General features: G+C 42.9%; 1 protein-coding gene across 4 annotated transcripts; it reads right to left on the bottom strand.

Annotated features, from left to right (window-relative positions):
* Window positions 1-27,883, bottom strand: LOC125295725. Of its 4 annotated transcripts, none has more exons than XM_048245168.1 (20): window positions 27,387-27,883; window positions 11,776-12,952; window positions 10,893-10,954; window positions 10,701-10,742; window positions 10,111-10,454; window positions 9,516-9,902; window positions 9,313-9,347; window positions 9,081-9,200; window positions 8,656-8,775; window positions 6,844-6,885; window positions 6,599-6,733; window positions 5,692-5,811; window positions 5,536-5,561; window positions 4,935-5,418; window positions 2,263-2,553; window positions 2,086-2,137; window positions 1,291-1,485; window positions 1,024-1,152; window positions 591-712; window positions 1-231 (listed from the first exon to the last, which is right to left on the bottom strand). In XM_048245168.1, exons 1-20 carry the CDS (start codon window positions 27,497-27,499, stop codon window positions 172-174), a joined length of 4,056 nt encoding a protein of 1,351 aa, XP_048101125.1. In that variant the 5' UTR covers window positions 27,500-27,883; the 3' UTR covers window positions 1-171. The 4 variants fall into 4 exon arrangements, with proteins under 4 accessions (XP_048101125.1, XP_048101106.1, XP_048101095.1 ...); XM_048245149.1 differs by having other exon boundaries at window positions 2,044-2,137; window positions 10,111-10,451; window positions 27,387-27,882; XM_048245138.1 differs by having other exon boundaries at window positions 2,044-2,137; window positions 27,387-27,882.

The following is a 27,883-nucleotide window of genomic DNA, read 5'->3' on the forward strand; positions in this document are numbered from 1 at the left end:
TAAAACAAAACAAACAAAAAAAAAGTTTATTTGCTTTTTGTATTTACAGTTCTTTTGTTGCATGGATCAAACATACTACATGTACAACATAGCACGAGTTTGGTGTCCGTGAAATAAAAAGACCCACAGGTCGAAGAGGTGTAGGAATGAGCAGAACTCGGACTCAGAGCTTCATAATGAGGCCCCATTGGGCCCACTGCTGAGCTTCAGTCTCCAGTGTTGTAGTGCGGTCTGCATATAGGTTAAGAAGAAGTGAAAAGCAGAGATAAGGAGAACAGTATAACAGTTTAAGTTGAAAGATGCTGTTTGATATGCATATGCGGGAGCTATTTTTTTTTATGTTTTCACTTAAAGCCAAGGAGAATTCTGGCGATTGCCAGACCAACCCCATGCCAAATGGCCAAACACATGCAAATAAATCTACTGCATGTTAAAAAAAAATCGCCAGTTTTCCTTGGAAAATAATGTTTCACCGTCGGTGCTCAGAGGGAAAATGCCTGGTCATTTTCATACATTATGTAAATCAGGTTCATGCAGTAGAATTATTTGCATGTGTTTTGGCAGTAGGGTGCTAGCCGGCAGCAGCCTACCTCTAGATTCTCATAGTGTTCCACTCCGCGACAGTGACTCTCCTTGGCTTCTTCGTCTCCGCAGAAGAACTTGGCACACACCTGACAGAAGAAGCCGGTCCTTGGCTCCAGGAACTCCATGCCTGTCATCAAATACACCCTCAAGATATTCAACAGCCGAGCACACACATAAATTTGCAACGCACCGTCATGTTATTTGTCCTGTAGTTGTCATCTGGAAGATACATTTCACAAAAGTGATCACACATTTTGTATGTGAGGGTCAACAGTCGTTGGTTTTCCAACCATACTGCCAATGCCAATATACAATGCTTACTCGGCATACAGGTTTACCACCTTTGACAGTGTCATATTGCTGGTGTGCGAAAGGCAATATCAGACTGAAATATCTATATATAACTCATATCAGTGGCAACTTCACCTCCTTACTCACCTACAGGACGATCAGAGCCAAAGGGAGGCAGGCTGTAGTCTTTAGCGAAGATTGGTTCCTTACGGATCCTCTTTGTGACCACCTCAGGCTGATCTGGAGATCTCCGGCGCTTGGGCCCCTCTGAAATCACTTCACACACAATTCCATCAGGACAGTGTAAAACAAAACAAACGTCATCACACACAATTCCATCAGGTCAGCGTAAAACGAAACAAATATGTCACTCTTATACTAGATCACCAACATGAATTGAAGCTGCAGTCTCACCTCTGAGTTCTAATGTGGGTGAAGTGGTTATGGAAGTCTCGTCCTGTGTTTTGTAATCTGATTCCTCCTCCTTTTCCCCCGTTGTGACCACAGCGTCCATAGTGGCACAACTGTCCATCTGAACGACCCGGTGTGGACCGTCCTCCTCCAATGGATCTGTACAATCTGACGATGAACCAGTTTCCGCTTGTGAACCTAACCATTGCCAATAGGGAGAGTATCCATTAATAAGCAACTATTTTCATCCATCACTGTCTGGTATAAGAGTTCAGACAGTCGCACTAAAAGGAAATTAGAGAGGGTTGTCACCAAAGCCTCTGACATGATTGGTTGTGACCTTCCAGTCCACACTCTGTACTCTAAGCACACCTTAAACCGTGCCTCCAGAATAATCAAAGACCCCTCTCATCCAAACCACCACTTGTTCTAGCTTCTCCCCTCTAGAAGATGCTAGAGGTCCATGAAAACCAGTTCAAAAATAGCTTCTTCCCTTCAGCAATCAGACTCCTGAACACCACAAAATTGATGTCAACAATTTGTTTATTTACTTGTTTGTTTTTGTTTTGTTCTTCTTTCTTTTCTCCTTTACTGGATTGAGCTACCTCTTCCTGTAACAGCAATTACCACCAACATTGTTGTGTGGCAATACAGTATATCTATCTATCTATCTATCTATCTATCTATCTATCTATCTATCTATCTACATTATCTATCTATCGGAATTGAAATTATTGAAGTGACCACCACACTCACTTATGGGACCTGGGGTGATGACCTCCTCCTTTTCCTTCTCACCTTGCTGGTTACCCACGGCAATGCTACCAGTGCAGCTTTCACTCTCCACGTTCTAAAGTTCAGAAAGAGTTGGAAGACACAGTAAAGGTGAGATGAAGGAAAACAGACTTGTGGAGTGACAACTTTGACAATTTGTTATAACAAAACAATAAGGAAAAGTAAAAAAAAATAAAAAACCTGTTGTGTATGGTCCTCCACATTTTCCTCCATCAGATTCTGGTTGATTCTTCCACCAGGTGCTGTGCTCTCCACCCTCTCGTCTTCCTCCCTGGTGTCTGCGCCCGTGTTTTCTGGGACGAGGCTCGCGGTCTCCGAGTGCAGTGACCCCTCCGCACTGACTCCCTCTGCAGTGACCGCCAGTGCCTCCTCTAATGGCTGGCTGGGTTCCCCAGCAAAGTCCCCTACCTCATCTACCGTCACAAAGTCATCCATCACACAAGGTACGAGGTCGTCCTCCAGGTCGCCTCCCTAATACACAGGGAAAAATCGAGAGGTGAGGGCGGTGATCAGAATAGGGTTTACATTCAATCAGAGTTTGTCGCAGCGTTCGTCAATACAGTGGAGTATGTGCTCAGACTGCCATACAGGGAATGGCTCTTGGGCATGGTGGGCAGGTTTACGGTGCAGGTGTCTATTCCGCGTTTGAGGCGGAGTGTGATGCCTGCTACAGGACTTGAACTGAAAACAGGAAACAGTTGATATTTTGAACCCTATATTTCCGCTAATGTAAATAAATAAGACTCCCAATGGTACACAAGTCTTATATGCACTGCAGTCATCCTATACTTGATGTAAAGACCAAGACATGGCGTATGTTGCTGACTTCAGCTGACATCTAGTATAAGTAGCCTCACTCTGTGAGGGAAATTTGGTCTCTGCATTTATCCCAATCCGTGAATTAGTTAAACACACTCAGCACACAGTGAACACACAGTGAGGTGAAGCATACACTAATCCTGACGCAGTGAGCTGCCTGCTACAGCGGCGCTTGGGGAGCAGTGAGGGGTTAGGTGCCTTGCTCAAGGGCAAGCGCTAACCAGTAGGCCACGGCTGCCCACTAAACAGACTGACTCTAAAGGGGGCAAATTGTTGCCGCACAAAAGGCTGGGGCCTTCGGTGACAAATACTGCTGAATTGTTCAAAGTTTTCGAGACTGCATGTTATTTAACAGGCTGTTCCCATTGTTCTGTCAACTCCTGGACCTCCACTCATCACATAGGGGCCAGAGGTGGGGTGGCTTACCGCGGGGACACTGGAGGCGTGTCCCTGTGCGCCCAGAAGAGCCAGATCAGAGAGCCCCAGGACAGGTTGATCGCTGTGTGAGTGACCGCACAGATAGCGGAGGCACTAATGTGTGGGGCAGAAGTGGTGGGGTGCATGCAGAAGGTGGGGCAGAAGGTGGGGGGTATATAAGCGGGATGTGGCTGAGTGCATGAAATGGATGTGCACAACTGAAGCAGACCTGCCAACCTTGAAGAACTTTTTTAGTAGCACCTCGAGAGAAAAATAAATGCTCTACACATGTAGGCCTTTATTCTTGCAGCCAAAAACAGACAATGCACACAAGATACATTTTGTATAGCGACCCATCTTTAATGTCAGATATCTATCTAAATTTGATCCAATGCGTGCAAACTGAATCTTTTATAGTAGCTCTCTATAATGTTGACAATCTATTTTAGAGCCCAATAATCCTGACCTATGAAAAAACACTGTTGATGTAGGGACTGATGTGGATTAATTATTACCTGCTGACTAATGCAAATTACAAATCAAGAATTGCAATTGCACATGCTTTCAGTTTCTTTCAGATAGTACTGTACTGCTTTTCTGCCATCTGGGCCTGCAATGATTACATTATCCCAACTAAAGCGATTAGTACGCAATCTCTGTCTGGAAGCCTATTATCTGTTCTCACTTGTTTTCGTGCTAATAAACCAGAACAACTATGATCCATATATGCTCCCATCAATGAGAAGCTCAAAATATTTAGCCTAGATCCACTTTCAGAGTCGTTGTTAATGGCTGCATTTGGCCTTGGAAGGGTTTGCGCTCCCTGAGCGCCTTTTAGTTATGAAACGTTACCCATCAGCGACACATAGAAAGTATAATGCTAACTGAAACAACTGATGAACAAGTAAAAACTTTTCAAGACAACATCAAACTATTAGGCCTAGGTGAATTCACAATCGCACTCAGTTGAAATTTTTCAGTTTCGCAAAATGACATCAGGGGGAACGCAAATTCCTGAGTGAACACCCAAGAATTCCCAAGTGAACACCTGTTAAGCTCACCTTATCAAGTCTTTCGTGTAACCCACCGTTGGCTGAAGAAAATATAGCATAACAAGTGGCCAGTATCCTTTGTCTAGATCATTCAATTTCTCACTTGTCACTTTCTCTCTGCATATCACCCTCGCATGAAATAGATTTGAGGGAGATTCTAATTCCAGCGAGCTTTCCGGAGAAGTTGGATGTCTGCTCGTATTTGCATAGTTAAGTAAGAAATCGTACCCGCGTACTTTGATGTGAAAATGCATGGCTGCTATGCAAAATGCATACAGGTTGGCAGGTCTGCTGAAGTGCCAGGAGAGGGCAGCGTGACCAAATGCTATCACTACTGTTGAGCATGCTCTGACTGTTGTACCAACAAGCCTGCTGCTTAGGTGTGGCTGTCAGTGTACAGGTTTGTTATCCTGTGCCTCCTAGATCTGGGTTAGAGGCAGCATAGGCTCCTCTCTTTATTACACGTAGAAATAATGAACTGTCTGTCCTCTCCTGGCTTTCCTAAACACAGTGGCATAATATACCAGTAGTTTGAACAGATCAATGAACCCTACGGTCACATACCATCTCTTGGTCCTCATCCCGTGTAACACCTATGTCTCTAGGTGCAGTTGTTTCAGGTGGAGCATGTGAGCCTGGGGCAGCTTCTGTATCAGCTCCCTTTGGCTCTGCGGAAGCCCTCAGTGCTGACCGGGACTTGCACTCTTGCAGGAGGGCTTGCAGGAGCGCGGGGGTGAACTTCGGCAGGTCAAGCTTCTCCCCTACTGCCTCTACATCACTTCCTCCTCCACCTCCCTTTGCTGCAATCTCCCCGTCACCATTCACCGCCACTGCCACAGGCACCTGGGACGTGGAGGTGTCCTTCCCTGCTGGGCACGAGTCTGGCAGTTTCCCTGCATCCGCTTCCGTGGTGGCGCTGTCTGTCTGCTCGGCTGCGATGGCCTCGCTGGACAAGGCTTCCTGGCCTCCAGCGGCCGCTGGAGAGGGGTCTGACGAAGCTGCCGGGTCTGATGCTTTGCAATCAGATGAAGTGGAGGTTGATGGATTGCTGCAGAAAAGGAAAGTCATATACATGACAGTGACAGCTCAGATATCTGTCTGTAGTGGATCTTGTTCATGAAGAAACATTAAACATCTCTTGGACAGATTCATATAAGCAAAGTACCTTTTAGCTTCTTCATTTTTCTTGACCTGGAAAGGGTGAAATGCAGTGTTTACCACTAGTCCTGGTACTGTAATATTATTTACTGTGATGGAAATATTTATTATGGTTTCTGATTAACCTAAGTAAAGTATTTCTGAATCTGAATGTCACACCTACCAACATGACATCTGGCTTCATGGAGAAGGATAAGGGGTTGTTTTGCACAATGCATGGAAACTTCTGGAAACGTTTGTAGACGACCTGGGCAATGGCAGCCGTTTCCATTTCGAAGATTATCTGCAGAGGTTTAAGAGAGGAGTTTACGAATTAAAGAGAGAAGGAGTTTAGGATAATCTTTGCCTTTTCTGAACCAGGACCCACCACAACTCAAAACTAGATGTACCGCAAAGTGGATGAACCGCAAAAAACCACCGCTCAGTCCTGCACATTCTTTCCACAAAAATAAATCACGCTTGTCAATTTGTCTCGATCTCCTACTCCAGCCCCTACTCTTGCGACTTTTGTGTATGTAAATGAGTGTGTGCATAGTGTATATATATATATATATATAAGTATATATACAGTGTATATACTCTTTTGATCCCGTGAGGGAAATTTGGTCTCTGCATTTATCCCAATCCGTGAATTAGTGAAACACACTCAGCACACAGTGAGGTGAAGCACATACTAATCCCGGTGCAGTGAGCTGCCTGCAACAACAGCGGCGCTCGGGGAGCAGTGAAGGATTAGGTGCCTTGCTCAAGGGCACTTCAGCCGTGCCTACTGATCGGGGTTCGAACCGACAACCCTCCGGTTTCAAGTCCGAAGTACTAACCAGTAGGCCACGGCTGCCCCCAAAGTGTGTGTGTGTGTGTGTGTGTGTGTGTGTGTGTGTGTGTTTTTGTGTATATGTGTGCTTCTCTGTGTGGGTTTGTGTGTGTGTGTGTGTGTGCCTGCGTGCATGGTAGCAGCTGCAGCAGTTATAATAACTCAAGTCATATTGAATAACATGCAACACATTCAAAATCAGACTGAGACGCAGAATCACACACAGACACACACACACACACACACACAGTCCCACCTTGTTGTGGTTGAGCACCAGACTTCTGCAGACATTGCCGAACCGTTGTATGAGCTGCTGCACCTCTCTGGGTCCATTTGGTGTGTCTGGAACATTCTTCACCACCAGCAGCCTGTTCCAAGCCGTTAACGCTCCCTAACAAAGACGCAGTCACAAGGCTGACAGTCACTTTTATTTCACCCAGATTTGAGCACCACTAACACAACAATGATATGTAACAAGTCAAAGATGTAAAAGGGACTCACACAAGGTTTGTCAGGCCCCATCATCACATGGAATAGTGTCACCTGCAGCAGAAAGATTTGAATTACGATGACAAAACTATGGAGGGCTCACATGAGTGCATGAGGTCACTCAGCAAATATTGTTTAAAGCGTAACTCTCACCAGAATGCAACCTAGTCAAACTTTCGTTTAAAAGCGCCAATTTTAAGCTTGACCGTATTGTCGTTTTCGGGTCAAATGGCCTCGAGTTCATGTGTAGAGACCCTGGTGATACTTCAATCAAAGTTTCATGTTGTGTTGAGCCTTCTTAGTGTTTGAAAAATAGCGATTTTGATGCGATCACGCATCAAAATAGTAGTGCCCCTACCACTCTCATTTAAAAGGCCATTTGACCCGAAAACGACAATACGGTCAATCTTAAAAGTGGCGCTTCCGATAATTATGCTTTTAAATGAACGTAGATGAACAGACCAATAACTAAGACTTAAGCAGATATTACTTCCTAACCACTGATTATTACTGGTAAATTAGGAGGCAATAGGACGTGAATTATGGTCATAACAGGCAATTTATAGTTCTAGCCTTATTATGTAGCAGTTCCAAAAGAACAGTCGTTCTCCATTAACAACACCCAAATAGCATGGTCTGTTCTTGTGGAATGAAATGCAAACCTACAACTGTTAATACTGCCTAAATACATATGAATGAATCCGGTTCCGGTATAAGTGAGAATATGTTCCCTGTTAAAGTGGAGTGCTTTTCATATTTAATCATGAGTAGTTTACCAACTAGTATTAGTAACTAGTATTAACAATCTAATGGGACTTCTTCACAATGAGTGAAACAATAAAACAACAATAAAATATAGTCCAAAGCAGTTCTTTATTTTCTAAAACAATGTATAACTAGATGTACCGCATAGCGGTACACAATATGGTCGCTCAGTCCTGTTCATCCTCTCCCGCTCGTCACGCTTGCCAATTTGTCTCCATCTTCTACTCCACCGCCTACTCTTGCAACTTTTGTTTATGCTTGTATGTGCATGCCTGTGTGTGTGTGCCTGTGTGTGTGTGTGTGCCAGTGTGCGTGCGTGTGTATGTGTGTGTGTGTGTGTGTGTGTGTGTGTGTGTCTAATTGTGAGGATGTGTGGGTGTGGATGTGTGTGTGTGTGCGCATTTGGTGTGTGTATGTCAATTTGTCTTCATCTCCTATAGAGCCTGACCAATATGGGATTTTGAAGGCTGATAACCTACCGATTTTGATATTTGAATTATTAAAAAACTGTTAACCGATATATCAGCCGATAGTCATTTTTAATTAAAAAAAATGTAACATGTAAAAATGTTCTCCCATAACAAGGTTCTAATCAAGGTAGGGCATTATGTATTTGAATAGGCCTAACTATCTAGATTCCTAATGAAAGGCTCTTCATATACAGTAATTTATTTATATTTGGAACTGCTACATAATAAGGCCAGAACTATAAATTGCCTGTTATGACCATAATTCGCGTCTTATTGCCTCCTAATTTACCATTAATAATCAGTGGTTAGGAAGTAATATCTACGTAAGTCTTAGTTATTGGTCTATTAAGGGTGTAATATGGTCATGGCTTGTAAATGATTAATTAATGAGTGATAACTGCTTTAATTAAGGGATAATATCTTACTAACAATTATGTTAGTTACTGGCTAATTAATGATGAATCTGGGTGTGTTAATTTTAAGTGTTACCAGTTTGACTCGGGTACATTGACAAAAAGACCCTAGGTTGCATTTTGGCGAGAGTTACACTTTAACATAGTCTCAGTATAAGCAGGGTGAGGGTGCTTACCGGCCTGCTCAGGTCCACTGACACTGATAGCTGTTCCAGAATGAGCTGACAGTCACAGATGCAGGCAGGTGCATTCACCATCTCCTGAGCCGAGCTCTTGTCAGGTAGAACCACCACGGCCTAGAGATAGACATACACACCTGTGAGGAGGAGGGCTATAGTAAAGGCTGGCTTTCAGGGCCTGTTACCACGTGGATCATCTGCATTATAGAGCCTTCTAGCAGCTACCATTTTAGATTTCCCAATGCATCATGATAATCTGTATAGTGGTGTTGGACAGTGTCCTTTGCACACCACTCAATGAGCAAAACAGCACATATACAGCAAGATTCTGAAACAAGGCTCATTTAAAAAGTATGCCAGAAGTACAAACACAAGCATTCACTGATAAATTAAAGTAGATTATGGAGTCAGGTTGAGAGTACCTTGCCCTCTGCAGTGGCGATGATGACCTGTGTTGGATCTCCATAGGGAGTAACCAGTTTCACGATGTCACTCTCAGTGTACCCACTGTCAGGAAGTCCAGACATCAGCACGATGCCCCTCTGTAGCACAAGAAACAAAGGTTACACATCAGCTAATGGTGTATCTGTGGGCTGTCCGGATAGAGGGCTCTAATCTGCTCCAAACTTTCTGGTGTCCACTTTAGTATCTCACCTCATCTGTTGTCCACTTCACTTTCTCTGTAGTTTCTACGAAAACAAAGCCAACACAGAGAGCAATCAGTCCTCAAAGGTCCACAGCTTTCCAACTAAAGATTACAGAGCTGCACACAATGGCTAGACGGCATTGTTATTCTAGTTCTGTCATAATTATCATTCTGTTATTCTGTCTTGTTTTCTTCCCAAGATAGCCGTTACCTGTCTGTCTGAAAACAGTGTCGGCCTTTTTGCTCTCCACTGGTTCCACAATTGGCTTGGGATCTGAAGCCGCTACCTTCGGGTCAGACTTAGATGCAGGAGACATGGGGGGATGGTCAATTTTGGTGGATGAGGATTTGGAGGTGGATGCTGGTGACTTGCCCTGTGTGGAGGAGGAGCGAGAGGCCCGTCGCCTCTCCGGCACTTTGGCTTTGTCGCCCCCAGGAGAGGTGGACGGCTGCCTCTTATTGTTCCTGGAGGACGAGGACGAGGACAGGGAGGAGCAGGGGGAGGAGGACGATGGAGGTCCTGCTGCTGCGCGCCGACGGGACACCTCATGAGGGCCTCTGGGCCGGTCATGGGGGAGATGTCGTGCTGACGCACCGTCTGTGGAATGATGGAATACAGTACAGCATAACTCTCATGCAGAATACGCCATTTACTGAGCACTATACAGTCATCTTACCACACAATAATCTTACAGAATCTGTTAGTTAGCATCAGCTGAACGCTCGCCTTCTGTAGATTATTTGATAAAAAAAAAAAAGTTTTCTCATTCTTCCAAACACACACAATATCCACAATAAGAGTCTACCTGTAGGAATGTGACCGGAACTGTGGCATGGGTGGCTCCGTCGGCTGTAAGGGGACCCATGCCGGCCGCGGTGAGGGGGTGCGTGCTGGTGCTGGTGCTGGGGGAGGTGGTGGTGTTGGTGGTGAGAGGGTGGAGAATGGGAGTGGGCGTGTCTGTATGGGGTTTGGCGGTCAGGAGATCTCCACCGCTGGCCTCTGGACGCGGCGCCTCTGCTGCTGTGGCCGTGGCGCGTCGGGGAATGGCCCGGCGAGGAGCAGGACGACAGGGAACGCGAGGCCGAGCGTGAGGCCGAACGGTTCCCGTGGCGCCCAGACCAACCGTCCGGAGAAGGGGAACGATCTCTGCTTTGACACAAAATTAACAGAAGAACAGACAGGTTCTAAGGTACGGGTGCAACTCAAGTGGAACGTTTGTGGAGCATATGCTGCAGCTTTCACGACAACCAATGGGACTGGCATTGACCAGGCGTGAGAGCAGCGGGTGTGCTCCGCTTCAGTTGAGTTATCAGTGTAGCCTGGCCACCTAGTCAAACGTCTAGTACATCTGTGATGAATCTAATGTGCATCCAGTGCAGTGAATAAATCACTCACCTGGGCCACAAACTGGAGCCAGGGGGTCTCCAGTCAGGATACCTGGGAGGGAGAGGAGCCAAATAAGTCACTAGTGTCAACTCTGAAACATATAGCTGAGGCAGTTCACAACGTCACTGAGGCTAGAGCTTAGGAAGCTGCTTGAGATTCTACTGTGACGGCATGGAAATAGAAACATTCATATGATCTTACTGATTCCTGAGGTCTTTGCACCCTGCTGTGTGGACCACCGTGTTAATGTGGTTGTGCCAATCCTAGTAGACAGAGACAACAGAGAGGCACTATTTATGACAGACCGCAACATTATGCTTAAAGGAAAATCCCGGTATTTAGCACTTTGAGTCCCTTTTCTGTTTTTATTTAGGATGAACTAGAGTGGTGGACACCGAAATTTTGACAATTGGTCCTGTCTCGACTTTTCGGACTCGTTTTGAATCGCCTTTGACTAGTCAGAATGGCTGCCTACAGGCATGCTCAAACATGTCCTAAAACAACCCTCAAAACTGTGCAACTCACCGAATGGTTAGTGGTGTTCGTTGATGTTCCAAAACAAGTAGCGTAGCAAAATACAATTACTGTCGTGTTTTATGGCATTTTGTAAAATCCCATTGATTTCTGTTGGAAGACTCATTGCACGTTGATATTACTGCGCCACCGTCTATGCTTCAGGCTCAAATATTGAGCGGAAGTTTATACGCGGTTGTGAGGTGTCTGAAATATATTGCGCCGATATATGATTTTAATAATCAACGAACACCACTAACCACTCGGTGAGTTGCACAGTTTTGAAAAACTAACGTTAAGGGTTGTTTTAGGACATGTTTGAGCATGCCTGTAGGGGCCACCTTTAGTCAAAAGCGATTCAAAACGAAAAAGAAAAGTCGAGACAGGACCAATTGTCAAAATTCGTGTCCACCACTCTAGTTCATCCAAAACAAACCAGAAAAGGGACTCAAAGTGCTAAATACCGGAATTTCCCTTTAATGACAGACCACAACATCATGTTTCATGCCACTTGGAATAAGTCTCTGTCCCGGTATGATGTCGTCTCATACTGATGAATTCAGCTGCTCACCTTGGCGTCTTCACACTGCACCACGCACAGTGAGCATGTGTGGGGATAAACTCTGGGCTGGGCCGCCATGTAGTCGTTGACCATAGTGGGTGTCGGACCTTTCACGGACGGTGGGCTGCGGGAGGTTCGTGTGTGCGACCTTAAGCCGGGGCTGGGCTTCCTGTGGTGTTGCAGATAGTTCCTTGCCTCTTGTGTGTTGACCGTGGCCTCTGGCTTGTGCTTGGTGGGAGAGGGGGGTAACGGCACGCGCTTGAAGCTCTCCTGGCTGGCATGGCCGTACTCGATGACCTTCCCTGGGACCTGTGTGGCCATGCTCAGGTAACTGGGCACGTGGGCAGCAGTGCCCGGGGTTGGGTCTGGTTTCGGGCTGTGGTGAGGAGGAAGCATGGAGAGCTGTGAGTGAGGCGGAGACACTGGTGCGTTCCTGCCGGCTTTGCGGCCCTTGAGGTCCTGCAGTATAAGAGGCAGGGACTCTGGTGTGAGCTGGCTGTCAGGGTAGCGACTGAGAAGCTCCAGATCCTTGCTAGAGAGACCAAAACTGGCCAGCAAGTTGCCCACAGAGTCAGAGGTAGACTTTTCCCCAGCTGACCGCGACGTGTTCCAGGAGGAGCTCCCTGATTGGTCCATCACTGTAGAGGAAGCATGCTGTGAGCTTGGGGCTTTGTACTGGGCCCAGTCCTCACCACCTGGCTTCCCCAGGTTTTGTGTGGGCCTGGGCGGGAAGCACATGTCCTGCACAGCCGGGGCATTTTGTCTAAAGCCAGTATTAATCCTCTGGTACTTGGCAACCTCCAGGTCCTCAGGAATGGCGGGTGGAAAGGCCGACCGTTGGTAGTCCTGCGAGATAGAGTGATTGTCCTGGTTGACAGCCACCGGCATCAGGTGCCGAGGCCGAGCGAAGTCAGCCCCCTGGGGCTGCCGATACATGGAGACGGCAGAGGGGCAGGCCGAGGCAGCTGCCGCTCGCAGCAGGCCGAGCAGGGCCACCGGGTTGTTACTGTGCTGGCTGCTGATGCTGAGGGCACTGAGCTGGTTGAGGGCGAGCTGAGCCTCAATCTGCGCCAGTTGGAGCACGGCGGCTCCGGTAGGAGCAAAGACAAGCGGGTTGTTCAACAAACCACTGCCGAATTGGGGAGAGCCCACCAGCTGAGAGTGTGTGTGTGTCTGCAATGAGAGTCTAAAGAGGAGAGAGCAAATCATGGCACAGCATAATGAGCAGAGAATATAGCATACTATTGCTTTTTCCTTTCCTGTCCAAACCGAGTTATTGTTGAAGTAACGTTAACGTTAGACATTACGACCAGACGTCCAAACATGCGAAGACACAAACAAATTAACTTTTCATCGCAAGGCATAACGTTATTGTCATATGCCATAGTGATCATGTTTACTTATGCTCCCAGACACGAGATGTTTTTATCAGTTAGCTGACTTAAACTATTAACGTCAACGTTATCTGAAGTTGGCTTGCATGAAGAGGTGGACATGCCAGAGAACATGTCACGATCATCACCTTATGATCACCACACATGAACGCAGCTTAAGTGAATAATTAGGAAAGAACTTCCTTAGATGTTCCTCAAGACTTCACTTTCAAGCTAACTTGTAAAATTGTAAATGGTAGCTATCTCGCTAACGTTAGCCTAACATGGCATATCATAGCCATTTTCGATGTTGTGATGGAACAGACTAAAATGCCTTTAACGAACGAACACGTTTCTGAGACTCGGATATATTATTATCGTTCTTACCTTCTACAATATTTTTTATTTCACAATTTTTGACATAGACACATTTGATAAATGTTGTTATTGACAACGCCGTGTGAATATCGCCGTTATTTCTGGTTTTGTTTAGCACTAACCTTAACCAGTGGCTGCACGGCACGCATCGACATTCTCTGTGAAGTCTCAGACTCGATTAAATGATCAACGAAAACACGATCTAAGTAAGCCAGTGTTTCCCAAAGTCTGGAGATTTTATTTGGGTCGCCAGCACAATTTATCTTGTGTTATACGCCTAACTGATACCATTTGTCATTTAATACCAGGAAAGCTAACAGTTTTCTATTACGATGTAGTTTTTATTAACTACCACAGTCACGGTTTTGTCATAAAAGCTCATGAAACTGGCGCATGAAACTGGGTGACGAACCGAGGTGAAGTTAGTTTGATATTTGATATTCGGATATTCGAACAGATATTCAAAAAAAAATATTATGCGGCCGGTTTCACCCCGTCTTTGCAGACAATATACAAACAGATGACCTGTCTACTTGCTCCCAGCCAACCTTAGGGACCGTCTAAAAAGTACCTTCTGAATTACCTTCATAGTCTTTTTTGTCAATAGCTTTGACATCATGTGACCTAGTGACTCCAAACCAATTCCCCATAAGGAATTGTCTCCTTTTTTCAATACCTCCCAAGCCATGTGACCTAGTGACTCCAAACCAATGCAGAATAGTTATCCTATATGGGACTCATCAGACACACCTCTTCTTATAGCCACTTTGTGCACACTGTATTTTACATTAATATTTTAAAGACAATACATTATTTCATATAAGAAACAGTCTCCTTTTTTCAATACCTCCCAAGCCATGTGACCTAGTGACTCCAAACCAATGCAGAATAGTTATCCTATATGGGACTCATCAGGCACACCTCTTTTTTATAGTCACTGTATGCACACTGTATTTTATATGAATATTTTGTAAAAAAAAAACAACATTATTTCCTATATGAATGGTCCTCTTTTTTCAATATCTCCCAAATCATGTGGCCTAGTGACTCCAAACCAATGCAGAATAGTTATCCTATATGGGACTCATCAGACACACCTCCTTTTATAGTCACTTTATGCACACTGTATTTTCTATGAATGTTTTAAAGAAAATACATGATTTCCCATTAGGAATAGTGCAAAAATCATATTAATTTGAGGTGTGTCTGATTAGTCCCATATAGGATAACTATTCTGCACTGGTTTGGAATCATAGGATAATTATTCTATATTGGTTTGGAGTCCCTAGGTCACATGACTTGGGAGGTATTGAAAAAAAGGAGACCATTCCTTATGGGAAATAATGTATTTTCTTTAAAATATTCATATAAAACACAGTGTGCATACAGTCGCTATAAAAAGAGGTGTGTCTGATGAGTCCCATATAGGATAACTATTCTGCAAGAAACCATCAAACTCATTGACACATTCTCTAAAATTTCTGAATACTCAATCAATTGGAATAAATCTGCAGTTCTCCCATTACATCCCAACAGCTGGGATGTGACAGCCAACTCTTCACCTATCCCACTCTGCACTAACTATATCACTTACTTAGGGATAAAAGTCTCCCCCAGGCTGTCAGACTTATTTAGCCTAAATTATTCCCCTCTACTCACTTCAATAGATGATGACCTTCAACGCTGGAAGAACCTCCCATTATCCATCATGGGCAGAATCTCAGTAATCAAAATGACAATACTGCCCAAAATAAACTATCTATTCTCTATGATTCCAACCCAGCCCACCACCCTCTGGTTTAAGTCTCTCGATTCATTAATCACTAAATTCTACTGGAAAGATAAGACCCCAAGGATCAAACTCGCCACTCTCCAAAACCAAAAGCAATGGGAGGACTAGAGGCCCCACACTTCCAGCACTATGCCCTGGCCAACCAGCTCCACTTCATCCACAAATGGCTACACCCCCACCCCCTCAGACAACACCTGGTTAGACCTAGAACAACCAATCTGTAAAGAAATTAAAATCTCAGATCTCCCTCTCTGCAGTCAGTCGGTCAAAAAACATCCATCCTTCAAAGCCCCAACAATTTCAGCTACTCTGACAGCCTGGTGGAGATTCTACCACATCACTGATTCACCTATAGCACCATCAATTAGCACCCGATTTGGAATAACCCAGATTTCACCGTCAATAAAAAACACTTAACTTTCACACATGGATGGGAAAGGGCATCACTCACCTTCAACACATTCTTCAAGACAATAATCTGGCCTCATTTTCCTGTTTGGTCCAGAAGCACGCATCGAGAGTAAACACTTCTTACAATACCTGCAAATTAAATCATCTATCAAAAAATTAACATCCAGAAATTAAAGAGCTCATCTATCCTAAATTTAAAAATTATATAACAATTGGCCTGCCATATCACAAATGGGAATCAGACTTATCAATTACTCCCGGTGCCGACTTCTGGACCAAAATGTGCAAAAACATCTACCTCATGACAAAGAATAGTAATCTACAACTAATACAATACAAGGTTCTTCACAGATTCCACTTCACTGCACATAAATTGGCAAAAATGGGGTTTGGCTCGGATCTTTGCACTCACTGCACACAAAATAACCCAGATACATACATTCATGCGGTTTGGCATTGCACTCCAATCAACCACTTCTGGGTGAGTGTCACAAAATCTCTCTCTTCCATCTTTGGCTGTCACATCCCAGCATCCCCTTCCTTATGCATACTTGGTGATACATCCACAGTCAATTTAAGCAACTCCTGCAATAAAACACTGCTGGTAGCGCTGACTATCGCCAAGAAAACAATCCTCATGAACTGGAAATCTAAGAAAAAAGCTCACATCACTCATTGGAAAAACTTGTTAACAGATTATATATCATTAGAAAACCTATCAACTACAAACTTAATCCATACTCAGGATACAACCTCTCCTTGGTACCCCTTTATCACCTACTTACAGTCCTGACCCTCTTTGCCTGAGTTCCATCTCCACACGATCATAACACACTTCATCAACAGATACACATATCATCGAACACTAGGCAGGGGAGGGTAGCTGGAACTATTATTGTTATTATTATTATTATTATTAGTAGTAGTAGTAGTAGTAGTAGTAGTAGTAATATAAATAGCATCCCCTTCTTTCCCTCCCCCTTTTATTTACATTCTCTGATAACTTTACTAATTTCACTCTTTCTCTCTGCCTCTCCCATCGTTATTCTGCGGGGCCCCATTGGATGGCTTGAGACTTCGGTCCTGGCGGGTCGCTGTGTGGTTTTGGCATTGGTTGGGTCCTGTGGGTTATCTATTGGCCCTGGGCCCCCGGTGTGCACCCTCCTCATACGCTCATGCACACGCCTTGTCCTGGAAGCACAGAGCACGCTTTACTCTCTTTTAATCGCACTACATGTTAGGTGACATACATAAACAAAAACTACAAAACAGGCTAGGGTAAGAGTGGAGTGCAGGTAGATGCCTCATCAGGTGTCTATCTGCATGCCTCACTTATTTTAATGCACACATTGTTGAGGCATACATCTTACACAGGGTAAGTGTGGTGTGCATGGGGAAATCCTGACAGATATTCACCATGCATGCCCACTTCTTTTAATGCTACACTCTAGATAGACCCCTCAATCTAGCCATTCACATACTGTACATATTTAGGTCAAGAGTGGCGTGTTGGGTGAAGGTCTGGGGGGCGAGGTGTGGTTGGTCGTGGTAGTGGGTGATGTGTGCATATGCTGGGGCCTGGGGCGATGGGTGGCACGCAGGTCCTCCCCTCTGTCAGCTTCGTCGCAGTATAACTGCAGGGGCTGGGTGGAACTGTGGCCATTAATGGGTGCCCAGGTTGGCAATCAGTCAGGCAATCAACCAGGCAATCAGTTATTCCTATTATTATACTTATCATTAATAGAATAATTACAACTCCTCTCCTCTGAAACCCTCCCTCTCTCCCCTCTATGTTCCAGCTTCTCTCCTCCTGGCCCAACAGCAAACCAGCCTTATACATATCGCACACACACACACACACACACATACATCCTCACATACTCACTACCCCTCACCCCCCATCCCCACCCCCATCCCAACACCACCTCATTCACACTCTTAGAGCTACCATCCGCACCCCCATCCCCCCTTCTTTTCATTCCGTCATCAATTTCATCCCTGATAATCATATCTGTAATCATCCTGGACGAAAATCATCCTTAGCCTTTCTGTTATTAATGTTATGTTGTGTTATGTTTGTGGAAGCCAAGTCAATGTGATGTCTTGTTAAGTTACAGTATGTGTTTATGTAATGTACGCCTGTTTGTCGATGTAGTATTCATGTGCATGTCGTAGTGTTGCATTTTCTGTAATGTCAATGATGTTTGCAAATAAAAAAAAATAAATAAAAAAAAAGAATATATAAAATACTATGTGCATACAGTAACTATAAAAATAGGTGTGTCTGATGAGTCCCATATAGGATAACTATTTTTAATTGGTTTGGAGTCACTAGGTCACATGATGTCAAAGCTATTGACAAAAAAGACTATGAAGGTAATTCAGAAGGTACTTTTTAGACGGTCCCTAAGGTCGGCTGGGAGCAAGTAGACAGGTCATCTGTTTGTACATTGTCTGCAAACACGGGGTGAAATTGGCTGCATACATTTTTTTTTTTATATCTGTCCGAATATCAAATTAAACTAACCTCGGTATCGCAGAGGGGGTGTATGGATATACACCTCTCAAAATGAAACCGTTCTGTGGGGCGCCTGCCATGTACCTCGCAGTTGCAAACTACAAGGGACATGAATCTGCCTATTTGCACGAACATTAACAGATACCATCAGATACCACAGATAACTTTACCGATTAAAATCTAGTGACCATGCTGTCAACTAAAGCAGACATCTATAGGCCTAGACCGGACATAAGGCCATTCAATTTGCATGTAGATAGTTTCGATTGTAGATGCAATCTTTAAAGTTAGCAACCTCCTCACATTTATTTATGATACAAGTCCTGGCAGGAAGCGATACATTAAAGTTAAAAGTCCTGGCAGGAAGCGATACATTAAAGTTTTTTGGTATATCCAGTTTTTAATATTTTTTTTCGAAGTGTTTGCAACTTTGTGTTAACTAATAATTGTTGCAAACTGGTACTACGAACAAAATATTAGTGCATTCCTGGATCTACATCATTATGCATGCTTCCTGCCAGGACTTTTACAGGCTTTTCCCAAATCACGGAAGTAACGTCAACGCAGCGGTAGATAGTAGCAGATAGTAGCATCCATCAGGCAAGTGTTATTTAAATAAACTCCTGGTGTACTTACAAACTTTTCAATGCCTCGTTTTATGAGTAAAGAACATAGTTGTACTACTGTAGAAGTTTCGTACCATTCAGGGCATTATTAGTGGGGTAATTTACGAGATACTAAGTTGGTTCCATTATGCCTGCAGAAAGTCATTCGTTTCTGACAGCGTTACTCGATCAGGGTTCGACCAAGGGAAAACAGGTTCTGGGAGGGTGTTTGGCTCGGGGTCATGGTGCAAAGGACCCTAGAGTGAAATTACTCCGAACCATCGCTTTAAAATCAAAGACATTCTGCTCATTTTTCTATGTAGCCTAGCCTATGTGTTTTATATTTAACGTTAACAATTCCAAGAAATCTAGTCAGTTCACAACATTTTGGATTATACATGTTTCATTCATTGAAACAACCTTTACATGATTGGTCCTTTGATTGGCTTAAATGTTTTGGGATTTTATTTCTACTGTACTCTCTCTTTTAGCATGGTTTATAACAAGGGAAAATGCATGTATGGTTTATTAAATGAAGAGATCAGTTTGGAGTCTCAACTGAATTAGATGCGTCAAAATGTCTTATGTTGCAAGTACTGATATAATATATTTTAGTTGCCACTGTGAATTTAATGTCTGTTTATGTCGACTGCTTGTTTGGCCAACACGGACATTTGTAACACTAGCCTATCAGCTTTTCTACGCCCTTCCTTTCCACCAGCCCTGTCCTTTTGAGCTGTGTTGATTTCAGTACATGCCATGGGGTTGTCTTTCAGTCTTACAGCGCCCACTCCCTGACACCTGTTCCCTACCATTTGGCATCTCTCCTAGCACCATGATCAACGAGGTGAAAAACATACTTGTCCAGTATAAATTAAACCTCTCTTAAGCCCTGAGACCTGCTGCTATCTCACCATGGCCTCTGATATGCTGTGCCCATGGATATTCATTAGGCAGAGAAAGACGTAATTCAAACACCTATCCATGAGAATACAGCTTGTTGATTTCTTTAAACGTAGGCTAAACTAAAAACATTTTTGTGCATATCAGATGGGTGAATTACAATCAGCAGAGCCGGACAGTAACTGAGTACATTTACTTGAGTACAGTACTTGAGTACAATTTTGAGGGATCTGTACTTTACTCGAGTATCATTTTTGGGGAGTACTCATGACTTTACTCAAGTACATTTGAGAGGCAAATATTGTACTATTTACTCCACTACATTTTTATCCATAACCGTTAGTACCCGTTACTATTTCTAAAAAAGAAGGAAAAAATAAAAATCTCAGAAACCCTCAATTTGTTGTTTCCCCTTTCAAATGTGATTGGATTGTGCAGGCGCCACTGATTGGACAGCCTATCAGCAATCACCTTCAGCTTTCCGCCAAAATCAACTCCATGGTCAGATTTAGATAAGAGATGAAACCATGGACGAAACAATGGATGAAGACGCAGCAGGTCCATCCCGGGAATGTGCCAACCTGTGGCCCCACCTCGCCAGACTATTTCAATTTTCTGAACAAGTTAATGATAGTTTTCGCTTCAAGTGTTTCAATTACAAAATTGTATTTTGTATTTGAAATGTGTATTTTAAATACATGTATTAGAAATACTGTCCATCCCTGGCAACATGGTAAAAAGATTAAAATTACTTGATTTTACTTCCAATTCATTTTACATTCTCCAAGGTATTAACATTAACATTTTTCATAACTCCATAGGACGTTTCTGTACATAAATGTAAGCACTGTGGCAGTAGTAATGCAATATTTAGAAAATGTACTGTAGGCTACTCTTGTACTCTTCATACTCAAGTAATTTTACTAAAAACAAGTACTTCAGTACTTTTACTTAAGTAGACATCTGACTGTTGTACTTTTACTTGTACTTGAGTAAAATTTAGCAAAGGGTATCTGTACTTTTACTCAAGTAATGAAGCTGTGTACTCTGTCCGCCTCTGACAATCAGTGTCATTCTGTGCATTTGAAAATTGTCATTGTTTGGCCTCTCATTCTTTCATTCAGCTGCTTGACATCAAAGCAGTAAACGTGTCCTGTAACATCACTGTGACATGGTTATAATTAATCCAACTACCACAATGTGGATTTTGATTTGTGGATTAGCTGGCAGATGTTAGTAGAATAGTAAGCTTCATGTGGTGCTATTGGATCATTATGGAGATTGTTATTTAACCAATAATGGCTCACTTGTCTGTATATGGGGGAATGAAAGAAGGCTGTGTTGTCATGTTATTATCTTTTAACTTAGACGTTCACGCCAGGGGAGTCATCACAGCCCATTGCCCATGGACTTGACATCAAATTATGTGTCTATGTTTCAACTGTTGGCCAATGTAGGTCTGGCCAATGAACTTGATATCTGTGCTGGGTTACAGGTCTGCTGACAAAGTACATTGGATAACAATCTGATTCAGATCAGAATCTTCCCTCATCCAGGGACACGTCTTCAGGCCTTACCCTCTTATGCCACCTATCCTCAAAAAAGGACAGGCCTTTTCAGAAAAGAAGCCAAGAGATGACCTGCAGCCTACCTCTGGAGAAACAGCCAAAAGGTACATTGGAAGTGAGTTCTTCCAGAATGCACCCTGCACAGCCAATAATTTGTGTTTCTGTATCCCTGACATGACAGAATGTAAATCCTTCACCTTGTTGTCAAGTGTCATATATCTTATACATGGCATCTGAAGTGTAACTCTCCATGAAAAAACAGCTACAAACCCTGATCCAAGCATAAGACAGTTGTGCTCAATTTATGTTGCTAGCCAACCAGCATAGATAAATGAATGAATAAATAAAAAATAAAAAGATAACATACAGTGCATACGGAAAGTATTCACAGTGCTTCACTTTTCCCAAATTTTGTTATGTTACAGCTTTATTCCAAAATGGATTAAATTTATGTTTTATTTATTTATTTAATTTATATATATATATTTTGTTCTACACATAATACCTCATAATAACAACTTTAAAAAGTTTGTTTGAGATTTTTGAAAATGTATTAAAAACAAAAAATGAAGAAATCACTTGTACATAAGTATTAGCCTTAGGTACATTCTGTTTCCACTGATCATCCTTGAGATGTTTCTACAGCTTAATTAGAGTCCACCTGTGGTAGATTCAGTTGATTTGGACATGATTTGGAAAGGCACACACCTGTCTATATAAGGTCCCACAGTTAACAGTGCATGTCAAACCACAAAACAAGCATGAAGTCGAAGGAATTGTCCATAGACCTCCGAGACAGGATTGGGAAAGGGTACAGAAAGAATTCTGCTGCTTTAAAAGTCCCAATGAGCACAGTCCCTGCATCATTCGTAAATGGAAGAAGTTTGGAACCACCAGGACTCTTCCTAGAGCTGGCCATCTCTCTAAACTGAGTGACTGGGGGAGAAGGGCTTTAGTGAGGGAGGTGTCCAGAAAAAAAAAATCTCTGGTCTGACTGTGTCAGGTGTCAGACTGTGTTATCTTTCAACAGGACAACGACCCTAAGCATACAGCCAAGATATCGAAGGAGTGGCTTCAGGACAACTCTGTGAATGTCCTAGAGTGGCCCAGCCAGAACCCAGACTTGAATCCCATTGAACATCTCTGGAGGGATCTGAATATGGCTGTGCACCGACGCTTCCCATCCAACCTGATGAAGCTCAAGAGGTTCTGTGAAGAGGAATGGGCGAAACTGGCCAAAGAAAGGTGTGCCAGGCTTGTGGCTTCATATTCCAAAAGACTTGAGGCTGTAATTGCTGCCAAAGGTGCCACAACAAAGTATTGAGCAAAGGCTGTGAATACTGTACATATTTTTGTTCTTTGTTGTCATTATGGGGTATTGTGTGTAGAATTTTGAGGGAAAAAAATAATTGAATCCATTTTGGAATAAGGCTGTAATATAACGAAATATGGAAAAAGTGAAGCGCTGTACTTTCCGTATGCACTGTAGGTCTAAGATAATAGTGTATAATTTGGATTCCAAAATATTTTTTTCCAGCAATTTTCTTTTCCCAAGCATCAACAGAGACCAAAATAAAAATTGAGTGCAGATATATTACCTAACATAAAGTTATTTGTTTTAAAGTTGCATTAACATTAACTGTAACGTGGTAGGCCATATCAAACACATGATGTAACTCAATTTGTCATTGTTTTTCTATGGGTGTCAAGATGCTGTCTATGACTTGGAGAGGTGAATTTCAAGGCGTTTGAATATACTGTATGACATGGGGAGACTCTTTGAAGTGATGTGGTGAAGACGGGCTGAAAACCACACCACAGGCAAACGGGGACAAACATCACAGCGTGGGGTCTGGGTTCCTCCACCTGGTTTAGCCAAACAAGCAGCAGCAGGGCAAACACTGCCTATCAGGCTCCCATCTGGTGTTGAACTGGTAATGGTCATTTACCATGTTCCACGCTCTGTAGGAAGGGGCATTGTATCACAAAGTAGGCTGACATAGAAGTAGTGTTCAAGGAATTAATTTTCCAGTAAGAATTGCACATTTACCTTACATTAATTTACCTTACATAACTTGGCCCTGTGAATTCAACATGGGAGCCGTGATCTAGAAACCCCATCTGCCCCACACTCTTTTGCCCCCTCCTAAAGCTACATTTTAGCATCCAACAGGTGTAGCCAGCTCAGTGGCACGTGTTGGACAAGGGTGTAAATTAGAGGAATGGTAACACACCATGACTCATTCTAAAACGTTAACACTCACCAACCGATCACCACCTCAACAGGTCATAGAGTCATTTGTAAAAATGAGCTTTGTATGTCCAAATGTCGAAAAGGCCTTTAAATCAAAGTGCTTAATGATTCTCTCTCTCTCTCTCTTTCTCTCTCTCTCTCTCTCTCTATCAACTCCAACTCATTCTATTTCCTATGCCAGGCATAAGCTATGCCTGTCTCTCGGGTGTCTGCCTGTATAGCTGAGGCCGTAAATCTTTTTTAGGAGACTCTTATTTTTAGCCTATCACACGCCGAAGGAAGCATAAGGTTCACCCAAAAGATGCAATGCTACACATTCATATTACTCCTCAGGCCAGCTGTGGCCAAACAGGCACTGGACAGGGGAACAGTGGTCTTTGAGTGTTTATGCTAACAGAGCCAAGAGTTGTCGAACAATGGATTAAATCTTTTTAACAGGCTTACTGGCTAAACCCAAGTGTTATAAACAGATTATAAGTGCAGCTAATAACTATGCCAGGCATGCTGGAGAGATGCCCTCATTACACCAGTGAATCAAAGTGATTTACGTCCACTCTTGGAAGACGGAGGGCATTCCTTGATCGTGCAATGTAGTGCTGCGCCATGTGACATTAGAACGAAGGGCAATCCACCAAATAAAACTGGTCAGGAACGTGATGATGGGCCATATTAGCTGCATAGTCCGCGAGCCCTCTTGGGCCCTGTGACCACACAACCTGGTGTTAAGCTCCTGGAATAGATTTGATTTATTTTGATGGATATAACACCATCGAGGGCCTACACCGGTCTCAGAGTAATATGAAGATGGCTCGCCTAAATGCCACCAAGGCTTAGTTTCAGGGGGGGATGTCTGAGGTTGTGTCAAGGTTTGATTACTGCCAACAGACGTGATTTGGCGATTCCCATCTCTGGAGGACATGACGTCCTTAGTGAGAAGACCCCATGATGTTCTGTCTGTGAAAACATACCTACAGAAAAGGGCAATGTTTATAAGCGCAGGGGATAGGGGGTGAGCCTGGCAAGATACTGTAGGACACCCAGACAAGCTCTAAAAGGTTCTTTTTTGTATAACATTGCAGACACTTCTTGAAAGTGCACGTTATTCTAAATAAGTTTAATAGACGTATAGATGTTCTAAAAACTTCTTCTCAGTTTGAGAAAATAATAGTTAGCTTTTAGATGTTTGGTTCAATTGAAATTGGCCATAAAAGGGAATGAAAACAGCACCTGAAAGGAAAGGAAACCACAACAAATGTTCCATTCAGAGAACCTCAGTAGGGCTCCTTGAAATTAATCTTCCTTTTTCTCGCAATCATATGGTCATTTTATGAAGTAATGAAGCAAAGGTCATATTTTGTGGCTGTACATATACTGTAGGCATGTGTATGTACACACACCTCCCCATTGAGATCCAATTGATTTATCTCCCTGTGCTGCATGAGTCACACAAAAATGATTGATGATTTATTCTCTTTTATTGCCCCCAAGCTTGTGGAAATAGCTTGACCTGAACTTCGATGTTTATAAACCACACGTGGAATTTACAAGCCGCTGAAGACCTCCTGCAGCCTTTCACCTGTTTCCCTGCATTCGGCAACCTGTATCACACACCATTCTAAATTTTCTAAATGTCTGACTAGAAAAAGGACATTGTTCAGATCAACCGGCTCAAGGCCACAGATGACTGCTTACCGAAGCGTGGTATTTAAAACGGGAATTGAGCAGGCGACTGCAGGGATGGATTACTGCACGGGCCTACCGGGCCCAGGCCCAGGGGCCCAAGCGGTCAGGGGGCCCTGAAGCCCAAGCCTTTGCATGGAATCATTGCCTCAATATCAACAAATCAGGATGTAGGCTATGAATCTGATTGAATTTAGTATTGGCCATCCCCAAAATGCACCAGAATAAAGGAAATCACATCAAAAAATGTTTTAAAAAATTCTGGGGGAGGACCCCCAAACCCCCCCCTCCCACATATACGACAATAAGTGGGGGGCCCTTAATACATCTAGGCCCAGGGGCCCGAAAGTTCATAATCCGCCCATGGGTGACTGTGTAACCCATGCCACTGCTATGGCCCACATCATAAAACTAGTGATTTGTAACCCACCGCCTCTGACACCACCAACCTTGTGCCCTCCCTAAAGATAACCAGATAACCCAGCAACCAAGGCTATAAATTATTCAGGAAAAACTAGTCTCTGAAAGTTTCTAACATGACGCCTTAATTCAGCCAAATCATGTTGATACACAGATGTGATGGGAGCTTACACAGGATAGCAAACTCGATTAGAATATGCAACAGAAAAACAAATATTAGAAATATTCTAGATGAGCACAAGTTTTGTTTTTCATTGTGTATATATTATCCTACATATCAGTGCGAATGTCATTTTAATAATAACATGTAATTAAATGTCATTTTTTGTCTGACATTTGGAATTAGTGCAGAACTGAAAGTGTATAGTGTTTGATACAACACCCCAAAATGTTTATCTTTCAGTTTAATTCTGAATACAGATGTTCATGGTATTTCAGCAACACATGCACTTTATTGCTGTCAATGGGTGTTTTGGATCATGACATCACTTTCTTTGACTTTTGTATAAAACTGAATATGCATGTGTTGATCCATTCATAGTTATTCACACATACTTGCTGCCTATATGAGGCATTGGAAACACATTATAAAAAGATTATAAAGTATTTTTAAAGCCTCATAATGATCGACATAAATCTATAAATATTTATATAATCGCAACTAAAAGAAACTGTATTCAAGATGTCATCATTGATGTCACTGCCATAACCACAGAAGCTTTACTACACAATATGATACTTTAGTTATAAGGGTCAATTCATAGGGTGTCATAGGGTGCAAATGCATAAAACACAAGTACTTGTATAGTGAAACGAGTTGTCCAAATTTTTGTAAGGCGACGCAAGCACAGAGGCATGTCATGTGTTTCTGACATGGTGCATAGTGTTCCGTAACCTGTCATAAAGGACTCTTAAATACACATGTTCTGACAGGTCCATGTTTCTTGTGTAGACTCCGAAATGGCCAAAATTACTTATAATGTTGTACGTAATGAGTGCATTTTAGCAATACATTGTTATACAAAATTGACATATTGTAAGCCACCATAACCACAGGTATTGGTTTTGTACACTTTTGTCAGAATATATTGTTTTTTTTCCCTCTCTGTCAACAGTGTATCCTGAATTTGACCTCTATACACCTCTATACAAGTTGACTGCAGTCGGATCGATCATATCTCTCTGACATCTCATTTATAATTATGACATGAAAGATAGCTCTTTCTAAATTAGTAAAATTATAACATCTGTAAAATCTATCAAAAGGAAATTGTTGTTGATTTTGTCAATCATGTCACTTTGGATCCTTGAAAAATGTGTTGTAGTTCTATAATAGAACTAGTGTAGGCCTGCTGACACGCTAAGTCCTATTTTACATAACATAACATAGAAAGCTTGTTGCACAAGCTTGATCATTTGAACAGCATAACAATTCAATTTTCTCTGTAAAAGTATTTTTCAAGGATGTGAAATTCTCAGTGCAGAGCCATGTGCTTCGAACAAGTCTCATTTTGTGCAATGACTTATCATATTCTATACTGCATGTAAAATAGTTCCATTTAGATTTAGGCCTAGCACTAGTAATATAGTATCAAACTTGACTTCAGCTCATTGTAATAAAAACAAGAACATTGAAAAAATTATTCTTTGAACAGTGACAAAATGATGAGGATTGTTTTTTTTTAATCTCCCATCACCATGTGTCTGAGCCCACTCACCGATTTCCTGTCTTGGTCACAGCTTTGCAGTAGGTGTTGTTGCTCTCCTGACCCAGAGCTTGACCTCTGGATTTTTTATGTGACTTCATGGTCTCCAAAGGCAACGGAAGCATAAAAAACTATCCCAGCAGTCCACACCAAAAAAAGTAATCAATTACTGATAGAAAAAAAAAGAGAAAAAGAAAACTAATTGTTAACGCCTCTTTTCCAAAACCACAATGAATTCCACATTTATTGAGCCATTATCCGCAGCTAGTCTCTGTGTAGTCGCGTCAGCTTCTTTTCACCAAGGGCTCTGTTTAGGAATCTCTCGCTGTCTCTCTCTCCAATGGTCACATTTATTATCCTGTCAGGCTGTCTGTTCGTCCAAGTCATCTTTAGTCACGCATTTACCCCTTGCACTCCCCCACAGAACCCCCAGTTACCACGTCACCCTACGCTCCTGACTCTGGTCCCCCATGCCAGCTCCTCAGCTGTACAGGGCAGAGGCAGCAGAC

The sequence above is a fragment of the Alosa alosa genome, chromosome 1 (genome assembly GCF_017589495.1).
Source record: "Alosa alosa isolate M-15738 ecotype Scorff River chromosome 1, AALO_Geno_1.1, whole genome shotgun sequence".
NCBI classification, from domain to species: Eukaryota; Metazoa; Chordata; class Actinopteri; order Clupeiformes; family Clupeidae; genus Alosa; species Alosa alosa.

Excerpts from the sequence above, each read along its gene's own strand:
- LOC125295725 (XM_048245138.1), bottom strand. The coding sequence starts at position 27,499 with ATGCTTCCGTTGCCTTTGGAGACCATGAAGTCACATAAAAAATCCAGA. Across the intron at positions 2,138-2,262 it reads TGGAGGACCATACACAACAG|AACGTGGAGAGTGAAAGCTG; the intron begins GTTTTTTATTTT and ends TCTGAACTTTAG. Across the intron at positions 1,486-2,043 it reads CATCACCCCAGGTCCCATAA|GTTCACAAGCGGAAACTGGT; the intron begins GTGAGTGTGGTG and ends GGCAATGGTTAG.